Source organism: Coregonus clupeaformis, unplaced genomic scaffold, assembly GCF_020615455.1.
Source record: "Coregonus clupeaformis isolate EN_2021a unplaced genomic scaffold, ASM2061545v1 scaf0286, whole genome shotgun sequence".
Taxonomy (NCBI): domain Eukaryota; kingdom Metazoa; phylum Chordata; class Actinopteri; order Salmoniformes; family Salmonidae; genus Coregonus; species Coregonus clupeaformis.
Genome location: NW_025533741.1, coordinates 171711 through 194546, shown reverse-complemented (window position 1 = coordinate 194546; position 22836 = coordinate 171711). Strand labels below are relative to the sequence as shown.

General features: G+C 50.3%; 1 protein-coding gene across 4 annotated transcripts in view; it reads right to left on the bottom strand.

Moving 5' to 3' along the window:
- Positions 1–22836, bottom strand: part of LOC121555331 (protein Jade-1) — a 69922-nt gene that overhangs the window by 43892 nt on the left and 3194 nt on the right. For all 4 annotated transcript variants that reach the window (XM_045214614.1, XM_045214613.1, XM_045214616.1 and 1 more), the window contains one exon: positions 4146–4330. In XM_045214614.1, coding sequence (XP_045070549.1) covers positions 4146–4330 — 185 coding nt within the window. The remainder of the gene's footprint in view (positions 1–4145; positions 4331–22836) is intronic.

Sequence of the window (22836 nt, the reverse complement as noted above, 5' to 3'; positions counted from 1 at the left end):
CCGAACCATGACACAGTCAACACTACACAGTGCCGAACCATGACACAGTCAACACGACACAGTGCCGAACCATGACACAGTCAACACGACACAGTGCCGAACCATGACACAGTCAACACGACACAGTGCCGAACCATGACACAGTCAACACTACACAGTGCCGAACCATGACACAGTCAACACTACAGTGCCGAACCATGACACAGTCAACACTACACAGTGCCGAACCATGACACAGTCAACACTACACAGTGCTGAACCATGACACAGTCAACACTACACAGTGCTGAACCATGACACAGTCAACACTACACAGTGCTGAACCATGACACAGTCAACACTACTGTTACGAACCCCGTGGCTCTAAACGTCTAGGGTGGATGGACATGAGACCCGTAACATAAATTATGCAAATTATAAGTGTGACCTGGAACAGTGAGAACCAAAAATGACACAACAACCATGAGCTCCCAGATGTCCGGACCACTGGTGATCATGAGCGAGGGATAAAACATTTTGCCGAAAGGCTGTAGGAATCACTATTTGGTAAACAGCATTCCAATCTCCGCCAGCGTCAACATGGGATGTCCATTTACGCATGAGGAGATTACCATCAATGAAGTATGCCATGTTTTTCTTCTTTAGCTCGTCCTCTGAGACAACACTAGAAAAACATTTAGCCAGGCTAATGTCAACCTGTTGGTTAGCGATCAGCTGCTCACGAGTAACTGGTAACTGTATTGCCTCAGCAACAAGTTCCACATCCTTCTTCCTTTCTCTGGGCTGTTGGTCAGACTGCACCAGTTTACCAGAGGTAGCACCCGAACTATCCTCTGGGTCACACTCTCTGAATAGAATCGTGTCTGACAAATCTACCACTTCACCCACTTGTCGTGCTTGAGCACGTGTGACAGCACAAGCGGGGAACACATCTGGATAACCCTGTGCCAGCTCCTCGGAGAGAGACTGGTCACTTTTATCCAATACCTCCAATATGGGTATTACCTTTCCTCCGGCAATATCGTTGCCCATTATAAATGTCACCCCTTTTACTGGCAACATAGGACGTACGCCAACTCTGAACAATCCACTGACTAACTCAGAGTGTACGTTCACAAAGTGCAATGGCACTGGGACGAAACCCATTTCAATTCCTTGTACTAACACACTGGAACCACAATATGTATTATTAGACAAGGGCAACACATCAGCTAGTATGAACGACTGCGCCGCACCAGTATCTCTGAGGATTCTAACTGGACGCTGAGACGCTTCATCATCTGATATAGAAACAAACCCCTCAAAAATGAACGGTTCATAACTGTGATCTGGGACAGGGACTTTCAAACCACATTCACTATGAGGCTTCTGTCTTGATTCCGGCCCCTTACAACCGTACTGAATCAGCCCAACACCCGTTGGCGGCCTGGCGTGCTGAGGCATCCCCGGTTTGCGTTTTAGCAGAAAGCAATCATTAACTATATGTCCCACCTTATGACAATAGAAACAGTGACGCACATCTTTTGGGCGTGCTGGATGTACTGCTGGTCGACTAGGATTAAAAGTTAGCAACTCCGCAGCCCGGCTCTCCGTACGAGCCGAAAACACGCTCTTATGCGTCAACACAAACTCGTCTGCCAATACAGACGCTTCCGACAGTGAGGATACTTTCTGTTCGTTCAGATAAACCACAATGCGTTCCGGTAAGCAATTTTTAAACTCTTCTAACAAGATTAACTCCCGTAGAGAGTTAAAATCAGTTACCTTACTAGCACTGTGCCATTTGTCAAACAGATTTCCTTTGTCTCTAGCAAACTCCACATAAGTCTGAGTAGGAGACTTTTTATGAGACCTAAATCTCTGTCGATATGCCTCAGGAACAAGCTCATAGGCACGAAGAACAGTAGCTTTGACCACTTCATAATTCAAACTGTCTTCAAGAGGTAGCGCTGCCAGAACCTCTTGGGCTTTACCTGTTAGCTTACACTGAAGTAATAGGCACCATACCTCGTCGGGCCATTTCAATGCTACCGCTATACGCTCAAACACACTGAAATAGGAATCAACCTCTGACTCCCTAAACACAGGTACCAAGGTGATCTGTCTACTAATATCAAACGTAGCAGACGACACCGCTGGTGAGGCTGGCTCACTAGCAGGCATAGTATGAGCAGAGACTAACCTCGCTGTTTCTGCCTCTAGTTCCATTTTACGCATCTCCAGTTCCATCTTACGCGTCTCCAGTTCTTGATCAAGCCTACGCGTCTCCAGTTCTGCCTCTAGCTTACGCGTCTCCTGTTCTGCCTCTAGCTTACGCGTCTCTGTTCTGCCTCTAGCTTACGCGTCTCCTGTCCTATCTTACGCGTCTCCTGTTCTGCCTCTAGTTCCATTTTACGCATCTCCAGCTTGTCTTGCCTGATGTGTGCCCGCTCTTCCGCCTCCATTTGGAGCCGTGTCGAGCGGACATCCATCCTGGCATCACTGTCAGTCAGTGGGGAGAGTGGGTCATAACGGGGCAATGTGGCTGGAGCCTTAGCCTCGTCCTCAGACACTGATGGGCTTACAGAAACAGCAACCATATCCCCTACAGGAGCAGCAGACTCAGGCGGCGGTAACACAAGCACTCGCCGCTCAACAATATTTCTAACACTACTTCCCTAACTTCTGCTTTCACTAAACCCCTCGGTATGGGTAAAGAAAAGTGGTCAGCCAAAGCCTGTAGATCCACTCTCACGACAATTCTCAAAAACCCCACGTAGGGTTTTCCAAAAATGCCCCTAACTCAAAAGTAGCCATCCTACTAGCAACACGAGCCGTCAACTACTGCACACACAAAAAAAAACAGGTAGTACAGCTGCCAAGCTCAACACTGAACCAGACACTTACTAATTTGCACGAGTAGCATGGGATATATCCCGGACGAGCCCCCACTTTATGTTACGAACCCCGTGGCTCTAAACGTCTAGGGTGGATGGACATGAGACCCGTAACATAAATTATGCAAATTATAAGTGTGACCTGGAACAGTGAGAACCAAAATGACACAACAACCATGAACTACCGTCAAACATAAATGGTTTATTGCTAAACACACGGTAAAGGTTTGGGGAAAAAGGGCTGAGCAGGACCCAAGAAATGAAACAATAGTGTAAAACCCCTAAACTGATCTAGCCTGCCTGAAGAACCGCTAGGCTACTGCTAGTCATACAAAAATACAGTGGGTGGTCCGCTCAGGTCTAACTAGTGTTTATAGACAGATTTCTTCCTACGGGTAATGTACGCCCAAGGGCAACTAGCTTAAACTCCCCTTTTCCCAAAAACACACAAAGCTACTAAACAGGGTAATCAGCAATTAAATAAGTACACAGGATACAACAGTATCCACACTCAGGTAAAGAAATATATTCTAACAAAGTTACCAATAGGGTAACCAACAACTTAGTGAGTACACAACACACAGGACACCACCGTGTCCATACTCACATATGGAAAAAAGTCTCTCTCTCTTGCAACAAACACAAGTCTGGTTTTTATAAAATGGGATGTGTGATTGAACAAACGAGTAACAGGTGGTGCAATTCACACGAATGTTCACTGATTGGTCCAATCAGCAGACACCTCAACGACCACCAATCAGGAACATACAGGACACCTGTGATTAGGGCAGAAGGAGAGAAACACACAAAAACACAGGATACCTGTATCCGTAACAACTACACAGTGCTGAACCATGACACAGTAAACACTACACAGTGCCGAACCATGACACAGTCAACACTCCACAGTGCCGAACCATGACACAGTCAACACTACACAGTGCCGAACCATGACACAGTCAACACGACACAGTGCTTAACCATGACACAGTCAACACGACACAGTGCCGAACCATGACACAGTCAACACGACACAGTGCCGAACCATGACACAGTCAACACTCCACAGTGCCGAACCATGACACAGTCAACACGACACAGTGCTTAACCATGACACAGTCAACACGACACAGTGCTTAACCATGACACAGTCAACACTCCACAGTGCCGAACCATGACACAGTCAACACGACACAGTGCTTAACCATGACACAGTCAACACTACACAGTGCGCTGTACAGCGGTAGTTGAGGGGGTGAATCTACTGACCCATCTGAGAGAACTGGTGGTTGATGAGCTCCAGCCAGGCCACGTCAGTGTCGTTGAGGTCGTATCCACACGTCCCCTCAGCCAGGGTCTGGATGTCCACGTACCCCAGCGCCCCTGAACACCACGAACGGATCCACTTCTTGGGCTTGGAGAACATCACCTCCGTTCCCTTCTCAGCCACCACCCTAAGGAGCAGAGAGTTAGATATTAGGCCTGGGAGGACACCAGTATCGCGATACTCGTTGGTATTGTGACAAGGAAACAAAACACTCAGATTTATCGTCACAGCCCTATTAGATATTAGAAACAATCTGTTTTAAGTGAGAAGTAGGCAATGGTCTGATGCCGAAAAATTAAAGGAAATCCACATGAGCGCCACAATACCTATTCCACCCATGCTCTACCAAGGTTTTCCAGCACACAGCTTTGACCTACTACAGTAGCTATATTGGTCTACTGTACTTCAAACTATGTGTAGGCAGGTTGCTTAGGATTCAAACCTTCTCAAACAGCCTGATTCATACTCTTTGAGGAGGTGCTTCCATAATAATGTGATTTGTACCTCACACAGAGAGAGAGACAGAGAGAGACAGAGAGAGAGACAGAGAGAGAGACAGAGAGAGAGACAGAGACAGAGACAGAGACAGAGAGAGACACCCAGCTAGAATAGAGAGAGGAGGCAGATGGAAGAAAAAGTACCTGAAATGCTGACCTCTGACATACAGTAATGTAGACTAAAGATTTATAACCATCTCTTCACCCATCCAGAGAACTTGCAGCAAGGACCTCAACATGACAGCCGCACATATGCCTGGGCCGTGAGCAGAGCCCTAACCCTAACCCTAACCCTAACCCTGGGCCGTGAGCAGAGCCCTAACCCTAACCCTAACCCATATGCCTGGGCCGTGAGCAGAGCCCTAACCCTAACCCTGGGCCGTGAGCAGAGCCCTAACCCTAACCCTAACCCTAACCCATATGCCTGGGCCGTGAGCAGAGCCCTAACCCTAACCCTAACCCTGGGCCGTGAGCAGAGCCCTAACCCTAACCCTAACCCATATGCCTGGGCCGTGAGCAGAGCCCTAACCCTAACCCTAACCCTGGGCCGTGAGCAGAGCCCTAACCCTAACCCTAACCCTAACCCTGGGCCGTGAGCAGAGCCCTAACCCTAACCCTAACCCTGGGCCGTGAGCAGAGCCCTAACCCTAACCCTAACCCATATGCCTGGGCCGTGAGCAGAGCCCTAACCTAACCCCTAACCCTAACCCTGGGCCGTGAGCAGAGCCCCTAACCCTAACCCTAACCCTAACCCTGGGCCATGAGCAGAGCCCTAACCCTAACCCTAACCCTGGGCCGTGAGCAGAGCCCTAACCCTAACCCTAACCCATATGCCTGGGCCGTGAGCAGAGCCCTAACCCTAACCCTAACCCATATGCCTGGGCCGTGAGCAGAGCTTGGGTGCACCTGTGGTAAATTCAGTTGATTGGGCATGATTTGGAAAGGCACACACACCTGTCTATAGAAAAGGTCCCACAGTTGACAGTGCATGTCAGAGCAAAACCAAGCCATGATGTCGAAGGAATTGTCGAAGGAATTGTCCGTAGAGCTCAGAGACAGGATTGTGTCGAGGCACAGATCTGGGGAAGGGTACCAAAAAATGTCGGCAGCGTTGAAGGTCCCCAAGAACACAGTGGCCTCCATCATTCTTAAATGGAAGAAGTTTGGAACCACCAAAGACTCTTCCTAGAGCTGGCCGCCCGCCAAACTGAGCAATCGGGGGAGAAGGGCCTTGGTCAGGGAGGTGACCAACAACCCAATGGTCACTCTGACAGAGCTCCAGAGTTCCTCTGTGGAGATGGGAAACCGTAGTCTGGCTTTTTTATGGTGGTTTTGGAGCAGTGGCTTCTTCCTTGCTGAGCGGCCTTTCAGGTTATGTCGATATAGGACTCATTTTACTGTGGATATAGATAATTTTGTACCTGTTTCCTCCGCACAAGGTCCTTTGCTGTTTTTCTGGGATTGATTTGCACCAAAGTAAGTTCATCTCTAGGAGACAGAACGTGTCTCCTTCCTGAGCGGTATGACGGTTGCGTGGTCCCATGGTGTTTATACTTGCGTACTATTGTTTGTACAGATGAACATGGGACCTTCAGGCGTTTGGAAATTGCTCCCAAGGATGAACCAGACATGTGAAGGTCTACAATTTTATTCTGAGGTCTTGGCTGATTTCTTTTGATTTTCCCATGATGTCAAGCAAAGAGGTACTGAGTTTGAAGGTAGGCCTTGAAATACATCCACAGGTACACCTCCAATTGACTCAAATGATGTCAATTAGCCTATCAGAAGCTTCTAAAGGCATGACATCATTTTCTGGAATTTTCCAAGCTGTTTAAAGGCACAGTCGACTTAGTGTATGTAAACTTCTGACCCACTGGAATTGTGATACAGTGAATTATAAGCGAAATAATCTGTCTGTAAACAATTGTTGGAAAGATTACTTGTGTCATGCACAAAGTAGATGTCCTAACCAACTTGCCAAAACTATAGTTTGTTAACAATAAATTTGTGGAGTGGTTGAAAAACAAGTTTTAATGACTCCAACCTAAGTGTATGTAAACTTCCGACTTCAACTGTATATACATTTACATTTTAGTCATTTAGCAGACGCTCTTATCCGGAGCGACTTACAGTTAGTGAGTGCATACATTAATTTTATTTTTTTCATACCCCCCCGTGGGAATCGAACCCACAACCCTGCCGTTGCTCTACCAACTGAGCTACATCCCTGCCGGCCATTCCCTCCCCTACCCTAGACGACGCTGGGCCAATTGTGCGCCGCCCCATGGGTCTCCCAGTCGCGGCCGGCTAGATGGAGCCTGGATTCGAACCAGGATCTCTAGTGGCACAGCGATGCAGTGCCTTAGACCACTGCGCCACTCGGGAGGCATCCCTCAATAACTTCAAGCGAAGACTGGGGGGTCAGCCTGATGAACCAAAGACTGGGGGTCAGCCTGATGAACCAAAGACTGGGGGAACAGCCTGATGAAGACTGGGGGGTCAGCCTGATGAAGACTGGGGGGTCAGCCTGATGAACCAAAGACTGGGGGTCAGCCTGATGAAGACTGGGGGGTCAGCCTGATGAACCAAAGACTGGGGGTCAGCCTGATGAACCAAAGACTGGGGGTCAGCCTGATGAACCAAAGACTGGGGGAACAGCCTGATGAAGACTGGGGGGTCAGCCTGATGAAGACTGGGGGGTCAGCCTGATGAAGACTGGGGGGTCAGCCTGATGAACCAAAGACTGGGGGTCAGCCTGATGAACCAAAGACTGGGGGAACAGCCTGATGAAGACTGGGGGGTCAGCCTGATGAAGACTGGGGGGTCAGCCTGATGAACCAAAGACTGGGGGTCAGCCTGATGAAGACTGGGGGGTCAGCCTGATGAACCAAAGACTGGGGGTCAGCCTGATGAAGACTGGGGGGTCAGCCTGATGAACCAAAGACTGGGGGTCAGCCTGATGAACCAAAGACTGGGGGTCAGCCTGATGAAGACTGGGGGGTCAGCCTGATGAACCAAAGACTGGGGGTCAGCCTGATGAACCAAAGACTGGGGGAACAGCCTGATGAACCAAAGACTGGGGGTCAGCCTGATGAACCAAAGACTGGGGGTCAGCCTGATGAACCAAAGACTGGGGGTCAGCCTGATGAACCAAAGACTGGGGGTCAGCCTGATGAACCAAAGACTGGGGGTCAGCCTGATGAAGACTGGGGGGTCAGCCTGATGAACCAAAGACTGGGGGTCAGCCTGATGAAGACTGGGGGTCAGCCTGATGAACCAAAGACTGGGGGTCAGCCTGATGAAGACTGGGGGGTCAGCCTGATGAACCAAAGACTGGGGGTCAGCCTGATGAACCAAAGACTGGGGGTCAGCCTGATGAAGACTGGGGGTCAGCCTGATGAACCAAAGACTGGGGGTCAGCCTGATGAAGACTGGGGGTCAGCCTGATGAACCAAAGACTGGGGGTCAGCCTGATGAAGACTGGGGGGTCAGCCTGATGAACCAAAGACTGGGGTCAGCCTGATGAAGACTGGGGGGTCAGCCTGATGAACCAAAGACTGGGGGTCAGCCTGATGAAGACTGGGGGTCAGCCTGATGAACCAAAGACTGGGGGTCAGCCTGATGAAGACTGGGGGGTCAGCCTGATGAACCAAAGACTGGGGGTCAGCCTGATGAAGACTGGGGGGTCAGCCTGATGAACCAAAGACTGGGGGTCAGCCTGATGAAGACTGGAAGGTCAGCCTGATGAACCAAAGACTGGGGGTCAGCCTGATGAAGACTGGGGGGTCAGCCTGATGAACCAAAGACTGGGGGTCAGCCTGATGAAGACTGGGGGGTCAGCCTGATGAACCAAAGACTGGGGGAACAGCCTGATGAAGACTGGGGGTCAGCCTGATGAAGACTGGGGGTCAGCCTGATGAAGACTGGGGGTCAGCCTGATGAACCAAACTACTCAGTAATCTCCTCCATGAAGACTGGGGGTCAGCCTGATGAACCAAACTACTCAGTAATCTCCTAAATGAAGACTGGGGGTCAGCCTGATGAACCAAACTACTCAGTAATCTCCTCCATATAGACTGGGGGTCAGCCTGATAAACCAAACTACTCAGTAATCTCCTCCATGGAGACTGGGGGGGTCAGCCTGATGAACCAAACTACTCAGTAATCTCCTCCATGAAGACTGGGGGGTCAGCCTGATGAACCAAAGACTGGGGGTCAGCCTGATGAAGACTGGGGGTCAGCCTGATGAACCAAAGACTGGGGGTCAGCCTGATGAAGACTGGGGGGTCAGCCTGATGAACCAAAGACTGGGGGTCAGCCTGATGAAGACTGGGGGGTCAGCCTGATGAACCAAAGACTGGGGGTCAGCCTGATGAAGACTGGGGGGTCAGCCTGATGAACCAAAGACTGGGGGTCAGCCTGATGAAGACCGGGGGGTCAGCCTGATGAACCAAAGACTGGGGGTCAGCCTGATGAAGACTGGGGGTCAGCCTGATGAAGACTGGGGGTCAGCCTGATGAAGACTGGGGGTCAGCCTGATGAAGACTGGGGGTCAGCCTGATGAAGACTGGGGGTCAGCCTGATGAAGACTGGGGGTCAGCCTGATGAAGACTGGGGGTCAGCCTGATGAAGACTGGGGGTCAGCCTGATGAAGACTGGGGTCAGCCTGATGAAGACTGGGGGTCAGCCTGATGAAGACTGGGGGTCAGCCTGATGAAGACTGGGGGGTCAGCCTGATGAACCAAACTACTCAGTAATCTCCTCCATGAAGACTGGGGGTCAGCCTGATGAACCAAACTACTCAGTAATCTCCTCCATGAAGACTGGGGGGTCAGCCTGATGAAGACTGGGGGTCAGCCTGATGAACCAAACTACTCAGTAATCTCCTCCATGGAGACTGGGGGTCAGCCTGATGAAGACTGGGGGTCAGCCTGATGAACCAAACTACTCAGTAATCTCCTCCATGAAGACTGGGGGTCAGCCTGATGAACCAAACTACTCAGTAATCTCCTCCATGAAGACTGGGGGTCAGCCTGATGAACCAAACTACTCAGTAATCTCCTCCATGGAGACTGGGGGTCAGCCTGATGAAGACTGGGGGTCAGCCTGATGAACCAAACTACTCAGTAATCTCCTCCATGAAGACTGGGGGTCAGCCTGATGAACCAAACTACTCAGTAATCTCCTCCATGAAGACTGGGGGGGGTCAGCCTGATGAACCAAAGACTGGGGGTCAGCCTGATGAAGACTGGGGGTCAGCCTGATGAACCAAACTACTCAGTAATCTCCTCCATATAGACTGGGGGTCAGCCTGATGAACCAAACTACTCAGTAATCTCCTCCATGGAGACTGGGGGGTCAGCCTGATGAACCAAACTACTCAGTAATCTCCTCCATGAAGACTGGGGGTCAGCCTGATGAACCAAACTACTCAGTAATCTCCTCCATGAAGACTGGGGGTCAGCCTGATGAACCAAACTACTCAGTAATCTCCTCCATGAAGACTGGGGGTCAGCCTGATGAACCAAACTACTCAGTAATCTCCTCCATGGAGACTGGGGGTCAGCCTGATAAACCAAACTACTCAGTAATCTCCTCCATGGAGACTGGGGGTCAGCCTGATGAACCAAAGACTGGGGGTCAGCCTGATGAAGACTGGGGGGTCAGCCTGATGAACCAAAGACTGGGGGTCAGCCTGATGAAGACTGGGGGGTCAGCCTGATGAACCAAAGACTGGGGGTCAGCCTGATGAAGACTGGGGGTCAGCCTGATGAACCAAAGACTGGGGGTCAGCCTGATGAAGACTGGGGGTCAGCCTGATGAACCAAAGACTGGGGGTCAGCCTGATGAAGACTGGGGGGTCAGCCTGATGAACCAAAGACTGGGGGTCAGCCTGATGAAGACTGGAAGGTCAGCCTGATGAACCAAAGACTGGGGGTCAGCCTGATGAAGACTGGGGGGTCAGCCTGATGAACCAAAGACTGGGGGTCAGCCTGATGAAGACTGGGGGTCAGCCTGATGAACCAAAGACTGGGGAACAGCCTGATGAAGACTGGGGGGTCAGCCTGATGAAGACTGGGGTCAGCCTGATGAAGACTGGGGGTCAGCCTGATGAACCAAACTACTCAGTAATCTCCTCCATGAAGACTGGGGGTCAGCCTGATGAACCAAACTACTCAGTAATCTCCTCCATGAAGACTGGGGTCAGCCTGATGAACCAAACTACTCAGTAATCTCCTCCATATAGACTGGGGGTCAGCCTGATAAACCAAACTACTCAGTAATCTCCTCCATGGAGACTGGGGGGTCAGCCTGATGAACCAAACTACTCAGTAATCTCCTCCATGAAGACTGGGGGGTCAGCCTGATGAACCAAAGACTGGGGGTCAGCCTGATGAAGACTGGGGGTCAGCCTGATGAACCAAAGACTGGGGGTCAGCCTGATGAAGACTGGGGGTCAGCCTGATGAACCAAAGACTGGGGGTCAGCCTGATGAAGACTGGGGGGTCAGCCTGATGAACCAAAGACTGGGGGTCAGCCTGATGAAGACTGGGGGTCAGCCTGATGAACCAAACTACTCAGTAATCTCCTCCATATAGACTGGGGGTCAGCCTGATGAACCAAACTACTCAGTAATCTCCTCCATGGAGACTGGGGGGGTCAGCCTGATGAACCAAACTACTCAGTAATCTCCTCCATGAAGACTGGGGGTCAGCCTGATGAACCAAACTACTCAGTAATCTCCTCCATGAAGACTGGGGGTCAGCCTGATGAACCAAACTACTCAGTAATCTCCTCCATGAAGACTGGGGGTCAGCCTGATGAACCAAACTACTCAGTAATCTCCTCCATGGAGACTGGGGGTCAGCCTGATAAACCAAACTACTCAGTAATCTCCTCCATGGAGACTGGGGGTCAGCCTGATGAAACAAAGACTGGGGGTCAGCCTGATGAAGACTGGGGGGTCAGCCTGATGAACCAAAGACTGGGGGTCAGCCTGATGAAGACTGGGGGGTCAGCCTGATGAACCAAAGACTGGGGGTCAGCCTGATGAAGACTGGGGGTCAGCCTGATGAACCAAAGACTGGGGGTCAGCCTGATGAAGACTGGGGGTCAGCCTGATGAACCAAAGACTGGGGGTCAGCCTGATGAAGACTGGGGGTCAGCCTGATGAACCAAAGACTGGGGAACAGCCTGATGAAGACTGGGGGTCAGCCTGATGAAGACTGGGGGTCAGCCTGATGAAGACTGGGGGTCAGCCTGATGAACCAAACTACTCAGTAATCTCCTCCATGAAGACTGGGGGTCAGCCTGATGAACCAAACTACTCAGTAATCTCCTCCATGAAGACTGGGGGTCAGCCTGATGAAACAAACTACTCAGTAATCTCCTCCATATAGACTGGGGGTCAGCCTGATAAACCAAACTACTCAGTAATCTCCTCCATGGAGACTGGGGGGGTCAGCCTGATGAACCAAACTACTCAGTAATCTCCTCCATGAAGACTGGGGGGTCAGCCTGATTAACCAAAGACTGGGGGTCAGCCTGATGAAGACTGGGGGGTCAGCCTGATGAACCAAAGACTGGGGGTCAGCCTGATGAAGACTGGGGGTCAGCCTGATGAACCAAAGACTGGGGGTCAGCCTGATGAAGACTGGGGGTCAGCCTGATGAACCAAAGACTGGGGGTCAGCCTGATGAAGACTGGGGGTCAGCCTGATGAACCAAAGACTGGGGGTCAGCCTGATGAAGACTGGGGGGTCAGCCTGATGAACCAAAGACTGGGGTCAGCCTGATGAAGACTGGGGGTCAGCCTGATGAAGACTGGGGGTCAGCCTGATGAAGACTGGGGTCAGCCTGATGAAGACTGGGGGTCAGCCTGATGAAGACTGGGGGTCAGCCTGATGAAGACTGGGGGTCAGCCTGATGAAGACTGGGGGTCAGCCTGATGAAGACTGGGGGTCAGCCTGATGAACCAAACTACTCAGTAATCTCCTCCATGAAGACTGGGGGTCAGCCTGATGAACCAAACTACTCAGTAATCTCCTCCATGAAGACTGGGGGTCAGCCTGATGAACCAAACTACTCAGTAATCTCCTCCATATAGACTGGGGGTCAGCCTGATAAACCAAACTACTCAGTAATCTCCTCCATGGAGACTGGGGGGTCAGCCTGATGAACCAAACTACTCAGTAATCTCCTCCATGGAGACTGGGGGGTCAGCCTGATGAACCAAACTACTCAGTAATCTCCTCCATGAAGACTGGGGGTCAGCCTGATGAACCAAACTACTCAGTAATCTCCTCCATGAAGACTGGGGGGTCAGCCTGATGAACCAAAGACTGGGGGTCAGCCTGATGAAGACTGGGGGGTCAGCCTGATGAACCAAAGACTGGGGGTCAGCCTGATGAAGACTGGGGGGTCAGCCTGATGAACCAAAGACTGGGGGTCAGCCTGATGAAGACTGGGGGTCAGCCTGATGAACCAAAGACTGGGGGTCAGCCTGATGAAGGCTGGGGGGTCAGCCTGATGAACCAAAGACTGGGGGTCAGCCTGATGAAGACTGGGGGGTCAGCCTGATGAACCAAAGACTGGGGGTCAGCCTGATGAAGACTGGGGGGTCAGCCTGATGAACCAAAGACTGGGGGTCAGCCTGATGAAGACTGGGGGTCAGCCTGATGAAGACTGGGGGTCAGCCTGATGAAGACTGGGGGTCAGCCTGATGAAGACTGGGGGTCAGCCTGATGAAGACTGGGGGTCAGCCTGATGAAGACTGGGGGTCAGCCTGATGAAGACTGGGGGTCAGCCTGATGAAGACTGGGGGTCAGCCTGATGAACCAAACTACTCAGTAATCTCCTCCATGAAGACTGGGGGTCAGCCTGATGAACCAAACTACTCAGTAATCTCCTCCATGAAGACTGGGGGTCAGCCTGATGAACCAAACTACTCAGTAATCTCCTCCATATAGACTGGGGGTCAGCCTGATAAACCAAACTACTCAGTAATCTCCTCCATGGAGACTGGGGGGGTCAGCCTGATGAACCAAACTACTCAGTAATCTCCTCCATGGAGACTGGGGGTCAGCCTGATGAACCAAACTACTCAGTAATCTCCTCCATGAAGACTGGGGGTCAGCCTGATGAACCAAACTACTCAGTAATCTCATCCATGAAGACTGGGGGTCAGCCTGATGAACCAAACTACTCAGTAATCTCCTCCATGAAGACTGGGGGTCAGCCTGATGAACCAAACTACTCAGTAATCTCCTCCATGAAGACTGGGGGTCAGCCTGATGAACCAAACTACTCAGTAATCTCCTCCATGAAGACTGGGGGTCAGCCTGATGAACCAAACTACTCAGTAATCTCCTCCATGAAGACTGGGGGATCAGCCTGATGAAGACTGGGGGTCAGCCTGATGAACCAAACTACTCAGTAATCTCCTCCATGAAGACTGGGGGTCAGCCTGATGAACCAAACTACTCAGTAATCTCCTCCATGAAGACTGGGGGTCAGCCTGATGAACCAAACTACTCAGTAATCTCCTCCATGAAGACTGGGGTCAGCCTGATGAACCAAACTACTCAGTAATCTCCTCCATGAAGACTGGGGGTCAGCCTGATGAACCAAACTACTCAGTAATCTCCTCCATGAAGACTGGGGGTCAGCCTGATGAACCAAACTACTCAGTAATCTCCTCCATGGAGACTGGGGGTCAGCCTGATGAACCAAACTACTCAGTAATCTCCTCCATGGAGACTGGGGGTCAGCCTGATGAACCAAACTACTCAGTAATCTCCTCCATGAAGACTGGGGGTCAGCCTGATGAACCAAACTACTCAGTAATCTCATCCATGAAGACTGGGGGTCAGCCTGATGAACCAAACTACTCAGTAATCTCCTCCATGAAGACTGGGGGTCAGCCTGATGAACCAAACTACTCAGTAATCTCCTCCATGAAGACTGGGGGTCAGCCTGATGAACCAAACTACTCAGTAATCTCCTCCATGAAGACTGGGGGTCAGCCTGATGAACCAAACTACTCAGTAATCTCCTCCATGAAGACTGGGGGATCAGCCTGATGAAGACTGGGGGTCAGCCTGATGAACCAAACTACTCAGTAATCTCCTCCATGAAGACTGGGGGTCAGCCTGATGAACCAAACTACTCAGTAATCTCCTCCATGGAGACTGGGGGTCAGCCTGATGAACCAAACTACTCAGTAATCTCCTCCATATAGACTGGGGGTCAGCCTGATGAACCAAACTACTCAGTAATCTCCTCCATGAAGACTGGGGGTCAGCCTGATGAACCAAACTACTCAGTAATCTCCTCCATGAAGACTGGGGGTCAGCCTGATGAACCAAACTACTCAGTAATCTCCTCCATATAGACTGGGGGTCAGCCTGATGAACCAAACTACTCAGTAATCTCCTCCATGGAGACTGGGGGTCAGCCTGATGAACCAAACTACTCAGTAATCTCCTCCATGAAGACTGGGGGTCAGCCTGATGAACCAAACTACTCAGTAATCTCATCCATGAAGACTGGGGGTCAGCCTGATGAACCAAACTACCCAATAATCACCTCCATGAACTAACACTCACACACACATAATCCAACATGGTTTTTCTTGTATACTAGGTATATCATGTACAATTCCTAATTAATATGCTTTGTTTGATTGAACAAACTTTGTACTTCTATTTGAGGTGTGGTTTTCATATCAGCCCTTTTGGGTTTCCAACCTCACCTGCACACCGTTTATACCAGTTGTTATCTGTACCGTTTTGTCTTTCACTTCTTTTCTTTGGTGCGAATAAATAAAACCTAAAACAAGAAACATGGTGTAGAGGAGACGGACCCACTGGTTGCCCTCTAGGTTACAGAGAGCTGGTAGTCCCATCCACCAAACTACCAGGTGTGAAACAGGGAAGGGACTCAGGGGGTATGCTAATTTGGTATAGAGCAGACCTAACCCACTCTATTAAATTAATTAATCAAAACAGGAACATTTGGCTAGAAATTCCACAGGAAATTATCTCAGAGGAAGAAAAAAAAAAAATCCTCCTGTGTGCTACCTATATCCCCCCCCCCAATAGAATCCCCATACTTTAACGAAGACAGCTTCTCCGTCCTAGAGGGGGAGATCAACCATTTCCAGACCCAGGGACATGTACTAGTCTGTGGCGACCTAAATGCCGGAACTGGACAAGAACCTGACACTCTCAGCACACAGAGGGACAAACACCTACCTGGAGGTGACAGCATTCCCTCCCAAATATGCCCTCCCAGACAACTATGACAAAACAACCAACAAAAACAGGTCACAACTCCTGCAGCACGCTGGGTCTGTACATAGTCAATGGTAGGCTTCGAGGGGACTCCTATGGGTGGTACACCTATAGCTCATCCCTTGGCAGTGGTACTGTAGACTACTTTATCACTGACCTCAACCCAGAGTCTCTCAGAGCGTTCACAGTCAGCCCAATGACACCCCTATCAGATCACAGCAGAATCACACTACTTGAACAGAGCAGTACTGAAATCATGAGGCATCAAAGCCAAAGGAACTATATAATATTAAGAAATGCTATTGACGGAAGGAAAGTAGTGTAGAACCCTACCAAAAAAACAAATAGCCAACAACAAATGAAATCCATTTTAGACAACTTTCTGGACAAAAAATGTCACTAATAGTGAAGGTGTAAACTTGGCAGTAGAAATCCTAAACAGTACAAATTTCAAGCAGACAACCTAACAAAATTAAAACAATGACAAATGGTTTGAAGAATGCAAAAACCTAAGAAAGAAATGAAGAAACTTATCCAACCAAAAACAGAGACCCAGAAAACCTGAGCCTATGCCTTCACTACGGTGAATCACTAAAACAATACAGCACATCAGAACTCAGCTCAATGAAAATTGGAAAACACTAAAGAAAGAACACAAAGAGCTATCTATCCAAAACAGAGATTTATGGGTAAACCACTTCTCCAATATTTTTGGCCCTATAACAAAGAACAAACAGCAAAAACATACATGATCAAATGCAAATCTTAGAATCAACTATTAAAGACTACCAGAACCCACTGGATTCTCCAATTACATTGAATGAACTACAGCACAAAATACAAACCCTCCAACCCCAAAAGGCCTGTGGTGTTGATGGTATCCTCAATGAAATGGTAAAATATACAGACCACAAATTTCAATTAGCTATACTTAAACTCTTTAACATCATCCTTAGCTCTGGCATCTTCCCCAATATTTGGAACCAAGGACTGATCACCCCAATCCACAAAAGTGGAGACAAATTTGACCCCAATAACTACAGTGGGATATGCATCAACAGCAACCTTGGGAAAATCCTCTGCATTAACAGCAGACTTGTACAATTGTGAAAACAATGTACTGTGCAAATGTCAAATAGGCTTTTTACCAAATTACCGTACGACAGACCACGTATTCTGTGTTGAGCAGTTAACAAATAAATAGGTGTTCCTATATGCTTAATTTAGAGTTATTTAGTGATACAAACGTTGGGCTATATATTTTGATTTTTAATACATTGTAAGGCTGCATGATGCGACTCTAATGATGATTTGAAAAAAGTCACTTGAAAGGCATGAGCTCTGCTTAGTTTTTTGTGCAGGCTGTACACACTACATCAGTCTCTCATTCACAATTTGACAAGCGCTTGATAACGCCTCGAAATTCACGGCGGCGTCCCCTTTGTGGCCGTAACGCACCCTAAAATAATCCATGCCTTTTGCAGCCAGTGGCCGTTGTGCCCTTCTCCCTGAGTGTGCTGCGCAATCAGAAGCATCCCTCACTCACACGGCTCTCCATCACGTGATCGGTCTTTCTCACAGGCTACAAGTGAAGACAGACACATTGGGGACGCAACTGCGCGCGTCCTTATCCAATTTCGAGGTGAATATTGAAGATATTGAAAGAACTGTCCAGATTTACTTTTTGTCAGTGATATGTTTTTATGGTATAATGATGTCATAGTGTTGTGAGTACAGAGGAAGAGTTAAGAGATGAGTGGTTTGGGGCCATGAAGACTACATTCCATTATGTCAAGGTAGATTAGTGATGTTTAGGATAGCATGAGTGATGTTTAGGATAGCATGAGGGATGTTTAGGATAGCATGAGGGATGTTTAGGATAGCATGAGGGATGTTTAGGATAGCATGAGGGATGTTTAGGATAGCATGAGGGATGTTTAGGATAGCATGAGGGATGTTTAGGATAGCATGAGGGATGTTTAGGATAGCATGAGGGATGTTTAGGATAGCATGAGGGATGTTTAGGATAGCATGAGTGATGTTTAGGATAGCATGAGGGATGTTTAGGATAGCATGAGGGATGTTTAGGATAGCATGAGGGATGTTTAGGATAGCATGAGGGATGTTTAGGATAGCATGAGTGATGTTTAGGATAGCATGAGGGATGTTTAGGATAGCATGAGGGATGTTTAGGATAGCATGAGGGATGTTTAGGATAGCATGAGGGATGTTTAGGATAGCATGAGGGATGTTTAGGATAGCATGAGGGATGTTTAGGATAGTGACTTGGGGTAAAAAGTGATGAACCAACGGCTATATAAGATAGAGGGTCTTCTTTGTCTATTTAGTTCAACTGACGAAGGGCAAAGCCATGTCCGTTAGATGAACCCACGAGCTCGTGATTCAATAAATACTTGGTATGAAATCTCCACAGAATGTCTAAGTAAATTATTGCATCCTTGATTCTTTGATACCTGAGAAACTCATCATCACAGTCAGCCAACAAGATGAGTCGGCCTAACGAACAGTAAAACCACTAGCCTATGTCAATCTACTGTCCCCCATAGTACAAAAGTCGACCTATTCTATTCTGTGCGAGAAATAAATATTACAAACATAGTTTGGGACAGTTGTGGGATGCGATATTTCGCAAATTAATACAACCACTAGCATAAAAAAAACGTTTATATGCAATGTGGCTGACGCAACAGATCAGAACGTTTAGCTTAAAATGTTGATAAACTATTAGGCTATTTCTTCACATTATAAGATCAGCAATGTGCACATGGCAGTAGGCTATTAGCGGGAATGTTCCATTAGTGGAAAACACCATTCTCAAAAGTGACCACAAATGCAATTATGCATGTAATATGCTTTTATTATAAAGGTGCATTTTTATGGTGAAAATTATCTTCCCCAAACTTGAAACTCACGCGCTGCTTATATATGCCAGTTAGGCTCTACACCCATTGTAAAGCGGATTAATGTGCTTAATTTAAAGAATTTTATGGCCACTTTAGTTGTGATACAAACCTTAAAACATATTGGCCTATGGGCTAGGCTACAGGCTGGGGGATGGCTACAGGCCTATGGGCTAGGCTACAGGCTGGGGGATGGCTACAGGCCTATGGGCTAGGCTACAGGCTGGGGGATGGCTACAGGCCTATGGGCTAGGCTACAGGCTGGGGGATGGCTACAGGCCTATGGGCTAGGCTACAGGCTGGGGGATGGCTACAGGCCTATGGGCTAGGCTACAGGCTGGGGGATGGCTACAGGCCTATGGGCTAGGCTACAGGCTGGGGGATGGCTACAGGCCTATGGGCTAGGCTACAGGCTGGGGGATGGCTACAGGCCCTATGGGCTGGAGGCTACAGGCTGGGGGATGGCTACAGGCCCATGGGCTAGGCTACAGGCTGGGGGATGGCTACAGGCCTATGGGCTAGGCTACAGGCTGGGGGATGGCTACAGGCCCATGGGCTAGGCTACAGGCTGGGGGATGGCTACAGGCCTATGGGCTAGGCTACAGGCTGGGGGATGGCTACAGGCCCTATGGGCTAGGCTACAGGCTGGGGGATGGCTACAGGCCTATGGGCTAGGCTACAGGCTGGGGGATGGCTACAGGCCTATGGGCTAGGCTACAGGCTGGGGGATGGCTACAGGCCTATGGGCTAGGCTACAGGCTGGGGGATGGCTACAGGCCTATGGGCTAGGCTACAGGCTGGGGGATGGCTACAGGCCTATGGGCTAGGCTACAGGCTGGGGGATGGCTACAGGCCTATGGGCTAGGCTACAGGCTGGGGGATGGCTACAGGCCTATGGGCTAGGCTACAGGCTGGGGGATGGCTACAGGCCTATGGGCTAGGCTACAGGCTGGGGGATGGCTACAGGCCTATGGGCTAGGCTACAGGCTGGGGGATAGTGTTTAGGCTACATGTCCTACCGGGCTACATGCATGTCCTACCGGACTATATGCATGTCCTACCGGGCTACATGCATGTCCTACCGGGCTACATGCATGTCCTACCGGGCTACATGCATGTCCTACCGGGCTACATGCATGTCCTACCGGGCTACATGCATGTCCTACCGGGCTACATGCATGTCCTACCGGGCTACATGCATGTCCTACCGGGCTACATGCATGTCCTACCGGGCTACATGCATGTCCTACCGGGCTACATGCATGTCCTACCGGGCTACATGCATGTCCTACTGGGCTACATGGTGAGGGATGGTATTTAGGCTACATGCTACATGTCCTACCGGGCTACATGCTGGGGGATGGTGTTTAGGCTACATGTCCTACCGGGCTACAGGCTGGAGGACGGTGTTTAGGCTACATGTCCTACCAGGCTACAGGCTGAGGGATTGTGTTTAGGCTACATGTCCTACATGCTACATGTCCTACCGGGCTACAGGCTGGGGGATGGTGTTTAGGCTACATGTCCTACCGGGCTACAGGCTGGAGGACGGTGTTTAGGCTACATGTCCTACCAGGCTACAGGCTGGAGGACGGTGTTTAGGCTACATGTCCTACCAGGCTACAGGCTGGAGGACGGTGTTTAGGCTACATGTCCTACCAGGCTACAGGCTGGAGGACGGTGTTTAGGCTACATGTCCTACCAGGCTACAGGCTGGAGGACGGTGTTTAGGCTACATGTCCTACCAGGCTACAGGCTGAGGGATGGTGTTTAGGCTACATGTCCTACCAGGCTACAGGCTGGAGGACGGTGTTTAGGCTACATGTCCTACCAGGCTACAGGCTGGAGGACGGTGTTTAGGCTACATGTCCTACCAGGCTACAGGCTGGGGGACGGTGTTTAGGCTACATGTCCTACCAGGCTACAGGCTGGAGGACGGTGTTTAGGCTACATGTCCTACCAGGCTACAGGCTGGAGGACGGTGTTTAGGCTACATGTCCTACCAGGCTACATGGTGAGGGATGGTGTTTAGGCTACATGTCCTACCAGGCTACAGGCTGGAGGACGGTGTTTAGGCTACATGTCCTACCAGGCTACAGGCTGGAGGACGGTGTTTAGGCTACATGTCCTACCAGGCTACAGGCTGGAGGACGGTGTTTAGGCTACATGTCCTACCGGGCTACAGGCTGGAGGACGGTGTTTAGGCTACATGTCCTACCAGGCTACAGGCTGGAGGATGGTGTTTAGGCTACATGTCCTACCAGGCTACAGGCTGGAGGACGGTGTTTAGGCTACATGTCCTACCGGGCTACAGGCTGGAGGACGGTGTTTAGGCTACATGTCCTACCGGGCTACAGGCTGGGGGACGGTGTTTAGGCTACATGTCCTACCGGGCTACAGGCTGGAGGACGGTGTTTAGGCTACATGTCCTACCAGGCTACAGGCTGGAGGATGGTGTTTAGGCTACATGTCCTACCAGGCTACAGGCTGGAGGACGGTGTTTAGGCTACATGTCCTACCGGGCTACAGGCTGGAGGACGGTGTTTAGGCTACATGTCCTACCGGGCTACAGGCTGGGGGACGGTGTTTAGGCTACATGTCCTACCGGGCTACAGGCTGGAGGACGGTGTTTAGGCTACATGTCCTACCGGGCTACAGGCTGGAAGACGGTGTTTAGGCTACATGTCCTACCGGGCTACAGACTGGAGGACGGTGTTTAGGCTACATGTCCTACCGGGCTACAGGCTGGAGGACGGTGTTTAGGCTACATGTCCTACCGGGCTACAGGCTGGAGGACGGTGTTTAGGCTACATGTCCTACCGGGCTACAGGCTGGGGGACGGTGTTTAGGCTACATGTCCTACCGGGCTGGAGGATGGTATTTAGGCTACATGCTACATGTCCTACCGGGCTACATGCTGGGGGATGGTGTTTAGGCTACATGTCCTACCGGGCTACATGCTGGGGGATGGTGTTTAGGCTACATGTCCTACCGGGCTACAGGCTGGGGGATGGTGTTTAGGCTACATGTCCTACCGGGCTACAGGCTGAGGGATTGTGTTTAGGCTACATGTCCTACCGGGCTACAGGCTGAGGGATTGTGTTTAGGCTACATGTCCTACATGCTACATGTCCTACCGGGCTACAGGCTGGGGGATGGTGTTTAGGCTACATGTCCTACCGGGCTACAGGCTGAGGGATTGTGTTTAGGCTACATGTCCTACATGCTACATGTCCTACCGGGCTACAGGCTGGAGGACGGTGTTTAGGCTACATGTCCTACCGGGCTACAGGCTGGAGGACGGTGTTTAGGCTACATGTCCTACCGGGCTACAGGCTGGAGGACGGTGTTTAGGCTACATGTCCTACCGGGCTACAGGCTGGAGGACGGTGTTTAGGCTACATGTCCTACCGGGCTACAGGCTGGAGGACGGTGTTTAGGCTACATGTCCTACCGGGCTACAGGCTGGGGACGGTGTTTAGGCTACATGTCCTACCAGGCTACAGGCTGGAGGACGGTGTTTAGGCTACATGTCCTACCGGGCTACAGGCTGGAGGACGGTGTTTAGGCTACATGTCCTACCGGGCTACAGGCTGGGGGACGGTGTTTAGGCTACATGTCCTACCGGGCTAGGATGGTATTTCGGGCTGGAGGATGGTATTTAGGCTACATGTCCTACCGGGCTACAGGCTGGAGGAGCGGTGTTTAGGCTACATGTCCTACCGGGCTACAGGCTGGAGGACGGTGTTTAGGCTACATGTCCACCAGGCTACAGGCTGGAGCGGGGTAGCTACGGGTGCTGGGGGACGGTGTTTAGGCTACATGTCCTACCGGGCTACAGGCTGGAGGATGGTGTTTAGGCTACATGTCCTACCAGGCTACAGGCTGGAGGATGGTGTTTAGGCTACATGTCCTACCAGGC